Source organism: Papio anubis, chromosome 17 (genome assembly GCF_008728515.1).
Source record: "Papio anubis isolate 15944 chromosome 17, Panubis1.0, whole genome shotgun sequence".
In the NCBI taxonomy this organism is placed as follows: domain Eukaryota; kingdom Metazoa; phylum Chordata; class Mammalia; order Primates; family Cercopithecidae; genus Papio; species Papio anubis.
Genome location: NC_044992.1, coordinates 46277823 through 46287251, shown reverse-complemented (window position 1 = coordinate 46287251; position 9429 = coordinate 46277823). Strand labels below are relative to the sequence as shown.

Sequence of the window (9429 nt, the reverse complement as noted above, 5' to 3'; positions counted from 1 at the left end):
TGCTTCCTTTGGCCCCTTCAACCTTCTTCATCCCCATTCTTACCCCCTGCCCACCCAATGCCTAGGCAGATGGGGGCACCTGCCGAGGAGTGCAAGGAAGGCAGCCTAAGCCTCCCTGTGCTTTGCAGGAAGCCAGCCTAGGTTAGCCCTGCCGTAGCCTCAGAGGCAGCACTGGAAGGAGGCCAGGCCCCTCTGTATTCTCTTCTTCAGCTCACAGCCCTGCAGTAGCAGCTGTGCTCAGTGCCTCTGCTGCACCCCAATCTGTATCACACCCTCCCACGTCGGGAGACTGCAGCCCGGGAATCAGAGTCAGGCGCCAGTGTTCGTGCAGCACTGAGGTTCTGCACACCCCACTTGTGTCTGCCACCAGCCAGTAGCCAGCCTAGTCCCCCCACCCCCCAGCCTGTTTGCCGCACTGCTGAGCACAGCAGAAGAGTCACTGGCTCCTCTGGGTCTCTGTTCCCTCCTCTAGAAAATCAAGCGTTGGGTTTGCTCAGGAATTCTTTACGTGGTGAGGGTGTGGGTCACGAGCTCCTTGAAAGAGTGTGGAATATTATGATAGGAACACTTGTATGATCTTGAAAGAAAAAACGTATTTTTTTTTTTACTTTTTTTTTCTTTTTTTTCTCTGAGATAGAGTCTCACTCTGTCTCCCAGGCTGGAGTGCAGTGGCTCAATCTCGGCTCACTGCAACCTTTGTCTCTTGGGTTCAAGTGATTCTCCTGCCTTAGCCTCCCAAGTAGCTGGAATTACAGGTGCACCACGCCTGGCTAATTTTTGTATTTTTAGGAGAGCCAGGGTTTCACCACGTTGGCCAGGCTGGTCTCGAACTCTTTTTTTTTTTTTGAGACGGAGTCTCATCCTGTCACCAGGCTGGAGTGCAGTGGCGCAATCTCGGCTCACTGCAACCTTTGCCTCCTGGGTTCAAGTGATTCTCCTGCCTCAGCCTCCTGAGTAGCTGGGATTACAGGCGCGTGCCACCACGCCCAGCTAATTTTTGTATTTTTAGTAGAGACGGGGTTTCACCATATTGGTCAGGATGGTCTCGATCTCTTGACCTCGTGATCCGCCCACCTTGGCCTCCCAAAGTGCTGGGATTACAGGCATGAGCCACCGCGCCCGGCCACTGGTCTCGAACTCTTGACCTCAAGTTATACACCCGCCTCTGCCTCCCAAAGTGCTGGGATTACGAGCCTGAGCCACCGTGCCCAGCCTACAAATTATTGTTGATATTTTTGTTTTAGAGACAGGGTCTTACTATGTTGCTCAGGCTGGGATGCAGTGTCTATTCACAGGCACTGTCATAGCTCACTGTAGCCCCAAACTCCTGGGCTCAAGTAGCCATTCCCTGTCAGCCTCCAGAATAACTGGGACTACAGGCTCACACCAATGTGCCTGACACGACACATCTTTTTTCTTTTTCCATAAGTAAGGAAACAAGAGGACACATCTTTTAATCAGATTTTCCCAAGGCTAAGCAGTTACTTTAGGGGTTCTTTCTGCTTGGGACTCCTGTGGGAGTGGATCCCTCCTAGGCACTGGCCTGGGAAGGGGGTGGAGGCCCACGACGGGAAGAGGCCAACTTCAGGCCTGGGGTGACGTGAAGAAGTGGGGGAAACCCAAGGCCTTCCAAGAGGTAGGTTCCTACAACTTCATAACCCATCTCTTTCTCCCACCCCCCAAAATAAACAAAAACAGAACCAGAAAAACAACGCCAGTGAGGCAGCAGCTGACACCTGCATCGACCTGTGAGCGAGTAGCACCATCTCCTGGCCCAGGGTGGAAACCAGCTTCTGCGCTGCAGGCTCTGGAATACCGGGAGGGTCTTATATTGGGTTACCTCATTCTCCTTCCTTTTTTTTTTTTTTTGGTTGGGGGTTGGGGGACAGGGTCTGGCTCTGTCACCAAGGCTGGAGTGCAGTGGTACAATTTTAGCTCACTGTAGCTTCCACCTGTTGGGTTCAGGTGATCCTCCCACCTCAGCCTCCCGAGTAGCTGGGACTACAGGGGCGCACCACCATGCCCGGCTAAATTTTGTATTTTTTGTAGATGGGTTTTCGCCATGTTGCCCAGGCAAGTCTCAAACTCCTGGGCTCAAGCAGTTCTCCCATTTGGCCTCTGAAAGTGCTGGGATTACAGGCGTGAGCCACCACACCAAGCTTCTCCTGTCATCTCTCTACTGCATGGAGGGGTTGGGGGTGGGCACTCTCCAACAATACCCCGCCTCCTCTGTGCCAGGCCTGGGAAGTAGGTGTCCCACACACCAAGCTGGGAGCTTGGCCAAGACACTTCCCTTTCTAGGCCTGGGCTTCCCCACTTCAAAGGGCAAGAGCTAATAATGGGTAAAACACACACGGGCTACTCCAGTGACAACGGTGATCCACAAGTCAGTGTCCTCTCATCCCAGGCTCTGATGCATATGATGGGGGGTCCTCAGGACATTTTTTTCTTTTTTTTTTTTGAGATGGAGTTTCACTCTTATTGCCCAGGCTGGAGTGCAATGGTACACTCAACTCACTACAACCTCTGCCTCCCAAGTAGCTGGGATTACAGGTATGTGCCACATCTGTCTACAAAGAAAAATACAATTTTGTGGCCGGGCGCGGTGGCTCAAGCCTGTAATCCCAGTACTTTGGGAGGCCGAGACGGGCGGATCACGAGGTCAGGAGATCGAGACCATCCTGGCTAACACGGTGAAACCCCGTCTCTACTACAAAATACAAAAAAACTAGCCGGGCGAGGTGGCGGGCGCCTGTAGTCCCAGCTACTCGGGAGGCTGAGGCAGGAGAATGGCGTGAACCCGGGAGGCGGAGCTTGCAGTGAGCTGAGATCCGGCCACTGCACTCCAGCCTGGGCGACAGAGCGAGACTCCGTCTCAAAAAAAAAAAAAATACAATTTTGTATTTTTAGTAAAGATGGGTTTTCCCCACATTGGTTAGGCTAGTCTCGAACTCCCAACCTCAGATTATCTGCCCACCTCAGCCTACCAAAGTGCTGGGATTACAGGCCTCAGCCATTGTGCCCAGCCTCCTTGGGACATTTCTTAAGTGTGCACTTCCCTGCCTTCTGCTACCCACGTGCCCATACTGCACGGAACGGGATGAGGACACCTGAGGTAGAGCTAAGAGGGGTCTGCTGGCCCTGACACCAGCCAACCTGCCATTCCCACTCAGGTCTTCCCCATTCTCATCAGCCCATTACATCCCCTGAAAGAGGTAGGGGGTTGGGCACAGTGGCTCACACCTGTAATCCCAGCACTTTGGGAGGCGGGTGATCACCTGAGGTCAGGAGTTCAAGACCAGCCTGACCAACATGGCAAAATCCCATCTCTACTAAGAAATACAAAAATTAGCCAGGCATGGTGGTCGGTGCCTGTCATCCTAACTACTCAGGAGGCTGGGGCAGGAAGAATTGCTTGAACCCAGGAGGCGGGGATGGCTGACTACACTCCAGCCTGGGCGACAGGGCAACTCTGTCTCAAGAGTTTCAACTGTATCTCAATAAAGCTGTTTAGTGACAGCTTAGGTAGTCACCAGTAGTCCAAGCTCAAGTCCCATTTGCAACCCCAACTTGTCAGCTGAGAAGCATAAACACATTAAGTATTTCCTTTGGCTTCTGTAAAGACTGATTCCTTAACTGACATCACAACTGACTACTGGTCCCAACCAACATTCTGAGACCAATTCTTAAGTGTCACTCGTGCCCTGAAGCACAGTATTTGGGAGGCTTGGATAGAAGCCATTCCTTCTCTCCCTATATCCCACTAAAACAAGGTAAAAGACTCAGTGAGCAGGCCAGGTGCCATGGCTTACACCTGCAATCCCAGCACTTTGGGAGGCTGAGGCAGATGGATCACTTGAGGTCAAGAGTTCAAGATCAACCTGGCCAACAGTGAAACCCAGTCTCTACTAAAAATACAAAAATTAGCCGGGCGTGGTGGCGCATGCCTGTAATCCCAGCTACTCGGGAGGCTGAGGCAGAACTGCTTGAACCTGGGAGGTGGAGTTTGCAGTGAGCCAAGGCCACACCATTGGGCCCCCGAGACTCATCTCAAAAACAAAAACCAAAACAAAAAACAACAAAAAAACACAAACAAACCCTCACTGAGCAGCTGTAAACCTTGCAAACAGCAGAGAGGAAAGCAGATAAAGGCTTGTTTTATTTTAATGGCTGATCTATGTAGTCACGGAGGCCAGTATGTACAGACAAAGAGGGGAGCTTTTATTTCTTGGTCTCTTCCTCCTTGGACAAAGTCTTGATGATCTCCTCCTTCTTGGCCTGGAGGCGCTCTTCACGGCGCTTGCGTGCTTCCTTGGTCTTAGACCTGCGGGCCTCAGCCTGGTCACTGGCCAGGGAAGAGAAAAGATGGGTCAGTTTGGGAAGGGATGAGATGCTGGGGAAATAGAAACACATTCCTAGACCTCTCCCTTTGAGCCTAGTCAGCTTCAGGAATGAGTTGGGGGGCCCACCAAGGGCTCCTGCTTCAACTAACCTCTACAGTCCCTATGAGACAGGAGTGGGTGTGTACAGGACAGAGGAGTGGGTGCCTCTAAGGGAACAGCTATATTCCTATGACAGACTGCGTGCAAGTCAAGACTTAAGCATTGGCACATTTTAAGTATCTAAGAACAACTCCCAAAGGTCAAAGAACTTTCCCCTAAGACTCTAAAAAGAAACTTACGCCAGGAGCTTCTTGCGGGCCTTGTCTGCCTTCAGCTTGTGGATGTGTTCCATGAGAATACGCTTGTTTTTGAACACATTCCCCTTCACCTTCAGGTACAGGCTGTGATACCTGCAGGGTACACGGAGTGAAGAGATGCTGGTCGGTAATGGATCAGAAGCTGCCTTGTGAGCTGTTCCTCCACCTAAGGTCACTAAGCTTGTAGGTTCCTTCCTTTTCTCCTGTTGCTGCATGAATTACTTCCTAAACCATTACTTTTTGTGTGTGCAGTTCCTAGACAGAACTTGCCTGGCAAATAAACTGTTGGGCTATCCTGATGGCATATGGGAAAAAAAAGAAAGACCAGAATAGAAAAACTTTCTTAGAAAGGCTCCCTACCCATGGCTGGGCGTAGTAGCTCAGGCCTGTAATCTGAGCACTTTCAGAGGCTGAGATGTGGGTGCGTCACTTGAGGCCAGGAGTTCGAGACCAGTCTGGCCAATGGTGAAACTCCATCTCTACTAAAAATACAAAAATTAGCCAGGTGTGGTGGTGCATGCCTGTAATTCCAGGTACTCGAGAGGGTGAGGCAGGCGAAGTGCTTGAACCTGGAAAGCAGAGGTTGCAGTGAGCCAAGATCATGCCACTGCATTCCATCCTGGGTGACAGAGCGAGACTCTGTCTCCAAAAAAAGCTCCCTACCCAAGGCCATTAAGACAGATCTCTGTGGGCTGGGCGTGGTGGCTAACGCCCGTAATCCCAGCACTTTGGGAGGCCGAGGCAGATGGATCACAAAGTCAGGAGATCGAGACCATCCTGGCTAACACAGTGAAACCCCGTCTCTACTAAAAATGAAAAAAAAAAAAAAAAAAAGAATTAGCCACATGTGGTGGCACATGCCTGTAGTCCTAGCTACTCAGGAGGCTGAGGCAGGAGAATAACTTGAACCCAGGAAGCGGAGGTTGCAGTGCGCTGAGATCGCGCCACTGCACTCCAACCTGGGTGACAGAGCAAGACTCCATCTCAAAACAAAACAAACAACACACACCAAAAAAACCACTCTGGAAAATGAACTAGCCATCAAAGCAGCAAATGGGTACTGGGCCCAAGAGGGTGTGCTTACATGTGGCGATCAATCTTCTTAGACTCACGGTATCTTCTAAGCAGCCGGCGCAGAATCCTCATTCTCCTCATCCACGTGACCTTCTCTGGCATTCGGGCATTGGCTGTACCCTTCCGCTTACCTGTGGAGAAGATGAGTTAGGAATGGGCTATTACCCAGGTCCACTGTGTATAGTACACCAAGTTTCAAGTCAGGGTCTTAACTCATCTAATCCTCACAACCTCATTTTAAGTAGCATTACTTCAATCTTCCAGATGATGATTCCCAACTATGTAAGTTCTTCGTTTACTCAATTTTAAAGGAAGCACAAATACGGCAATAATTCCCCATTTACTTCATACAGAATGTGGGTTTAACAGGCAGTGCACCAAGGTAGCACAGCACGTTTTAAGGAGCTTCCTTCAATCATTCTGACACTAGAAAGCAATTTTAGAGTTAAGATGGACCACATTCTCAAGGACCCAGCAGAATCCTTGGCATAGTGTAGGTAAGGACTTAGTGAATGTGACCTCCTACCAGGGACACTCTCAATTCCAATACCAGCACCAACTTTCTGATTTGCACACAGGCAGAAAACACATCAAATACCAAGGAGTAAGAAACGGGCTCGAGATGAGACAGAGTGCTTAGATCCTGAATCTATTTCAGCACAGACGACAGCACCTATCATTTCTTAAGGAGAAGACGACCACACTTACCTATGCCCATGTGCCTGCCCTTCCGGCGGGCCAAGGTATTTTTCCGGCATCGCGCCCGGGAATGCACCGTCACAGGCTTGCGGATGATCAGCCCATCTTTGATCAGCTTTCGGATCTGCTGACCTGGGAAAGCATAATGCACCTGGTCAGTCAACTGGGGCCCAAGCACATCCCAGAATCCAAATAGGCCAGGCCACAGACACTGCTCACATTCTCGGACCCATGCTCTCAAAAAGGATGGAAACACTGGAACTTGTTTATTTCTTGCCTTCGAAAATCCAAAAAACCTCTATCTTTTCTTTTTCCTTCACAAACAGAAGTTGTGAGAGATACTCTTTGTCTGAGACAGTCTCCCTATGTTGCCCAGGTCGGTCTTGAACTCCTGGGCTCACAATCCTCCTGCCTTAGCTTCCCAAGTAGCTGGGATTACAGATGCCTGCCACTATGGCTGGCCATTTCTACCTTTTAAATGTATTACAGCACACTCAAAACAGCAAGCCTGATACAATGACTCCTCCATTTTATAGATACTCTGAATGTACCTTCCTAGGTTTGTAAAGAGTCAACACAAGCTAGGTATGCTGGCTTATGTTTGTAATCCCAGTACTCTGGGAGGCTGAGGTAGGCGGATCACCTGAGGTCAGGAGTTTGAGATTAGCCTGACCAATATGATGAAACCCCATCTCTACTAAAGATACAAAAATTAGCCGGGTGTGGTGGCACGTGCCTTAGTCCCAGCTACTTGGGAGACTGAGGCAGAAGAATCGCTTGAACCTGGGAGGCAGAGGTTGCAGTGAGCTGAGATCCTACCACCGCACTCCAGTCCGGGTGACAAAGGGAGACTCCATCTCATAAAAAATAAAATAAAAAATAAAGAGTAAATTAGCCAGGCGTGGTAGTGCACACCTCTAATCCCAGCTACTCAGGAAGCTGAGGCGGGAGAATCACTTGAGCCTGGGAGGAGGGGTTGCAACGATGAGATGGCACTACACTCCAGCCTGGGGAACAGAACCAGACTGTCTCAAAAAAAAAAAAAAAAAAAAAAAAAAAAGTCAACACAACTGTGTTCATATGAAGCAGGACAAAAGAAGGAAGTAGGGTGAAGAGACAGATCCCAGGTACTCACGGGAGTTGGCATTGGCGATTTCATTGGTCTCATTGGGGTCTAACCAGACCTTCTTCTTGCCACAGCGGAGGACACTAGAGGCGAGCCTCTTCTGAAGCCTGAGCATACTAGACACACAGAAAACATGATTAGACTCTGAAAGCCACTCCTAGGCAAGAACGAACGTCCCCATCAAGACCTGCCCTCTGCGACCCACGCGACAGCCGCGAAGTAAGACTCTTCCCTAAATCATCTTTAAGGCTCTGGGCTGTGCAGCTGGTCCCCTTGGGTTTAGACTTCAAAGCCCACGCTATGCCTTCACCTCTTGGAGCCTCATGTTCGCATTTCTTCTCTGGAAAGTCAAGTTAAGGATTTACTGGAATGAATAGGGGGCTTATGCCATTTCTGGTATTCAGCGTTTGAAAAATATTCGAGGCGAGTAGACCTGATTTCTAGTCTAGCAATGCAGGCAAGTTAATGTTTTCTGGGCTCATTTTCCCGTTTTATCACGGTAACAAGCCTCATTCGGCCATTTGTAGAGATTTCCTTTATGAATGGCCAAAGGAGTGGAAGGCGTCAAGAGTTAGAGATCACGTCTCTCGGCAGTCGGACGCCTGGGGCCTACACTAGGCTTGCCCTAGGTCACGTGAAAGCACAGATCTGCTCCGCTCCGGGCGTGCCAAGCAAGAAAGGGTCCAAGGCTCGGTCCCGTTCGCTACGTTTGCTTTGCTCGCGTGGGTCGACCGGACACATGTGCGGCGCGCCGCCACCCGAGGCAGCCTTTTCCGGGTCTCAGTTGCTGCGACGCTCCCCCCCCCCCCCCCCACCCCGGAGGCCCGGGACGAGAGTGCTCCGGCCTACCCCAAACCCCGGGACCGGCCGCTTTAGGGCGGCCTCCATTTCATCTCCCCCAACCCCGGCTGCAGTCCCAAGCCCAACAGTCCCCCGCCGAAAAGCGTCAGCGCCTGCGGGAGATCAGCGCGCCCTCACCTCATGGCTGCGGCCGCAGCAGCGAAAGGAGAGAGCTCGCTCGGGACCGGCTCCTCCCATTATCTGAGAAGGGGAGAGCCCAACCCCCTCTCCAATTTCGTCCGTATTCCCGTCCGGTTCTTTCATCTTCCGCCACACCAAACTCACTCATAGCCTCCGTATAGGCCTGAAATGATAAAAGCCTAATATCAGAAATCGGTTTTAAACTTAAAAACATAGAAAATGTACCCCTTCCGTAGGGAAAGTGGTATAGTCCGACTTCCTACTAGACATGCGCAGCAAGGGTACGCGATCACGTGGTTATTTTAACCGGAAGTCAGCTGGATTGCGCAGGCGGAGTGAGAGAGGTTTTGCTAGAGTAGCTTGGTGTTTGCCGGCGTTCGGCCGGTTATGGGTGGATGCTTTATTAGCTGAGAAAAAAAGTCAGTTGAAGAAGCGAGAGAGAATGACAACAGGTATCAGACAAAGGCGACCTCTTATTCACTCTCTTAGTAGATTGAAAACCCCTAGAGTTCAGAATAGATCACTAAAAGATGTTAGTGTTTTTACGCTGCTGCGGGTCTTTAATTTCTTGGTGCCTCAATTTCCTCCTCTGTAAAGTGGACCTAATCCCAATGTTTCTATCATCAGTTGTGGAAATTACGTGAGGTAACATTTGCAATTTAGCAAAGGAAGGCATTAAGACAGCAAGCTTTTGGAGGGCGAGAACTAGTCTCGTAGTCTCGTTTGGCTCACAGCTGTACTGCGGTACGCATGGATCCGCGATCGAACACACCTGAGAAATACTGCACTGGCTGAATGGATGAATGATTGCAGAAAGTAAAATTAAAAAAAAAAAAAAAAAAAAAAAAAA

The 9429-nt window shown here is 50.2% G+C and overlaps 1 protein-coding gene across 1 annotated transcript; it reads right to left on the bottom strand.

Moving 5' to 3' along the window:
- Nucleotides 1–4141: 4141 nt before the first annotated feature.
- On the bottom strand, nucleotides 4142–8702 carry RPL19 (ribosomal protein L19). The gene is made up of 6 exons (XM_003912921.4): nucleotides 8577–8702; nucleotides 7608–7714; nucleotides 6482–6604; nucleotides 5784–5904; nucleotides 4682–4792; nucleotides 4142–4345 (listed from the first exon to the last, which is right to left on the bottom strand). Exons 1-6 carry the CDS (start codon nucleotides 8579–8581, stop codon nucleotides 4222–4224), a joined length of 591 nt encoding a protein of 196 aa, XP_003912970.1. The 5' UTR covers nucleotides 8582–8702; the 3' UTR covers nucleotides 4142–4221.
- Nucleotides 8703–9429: the final 727 nt, after the last annotated feature.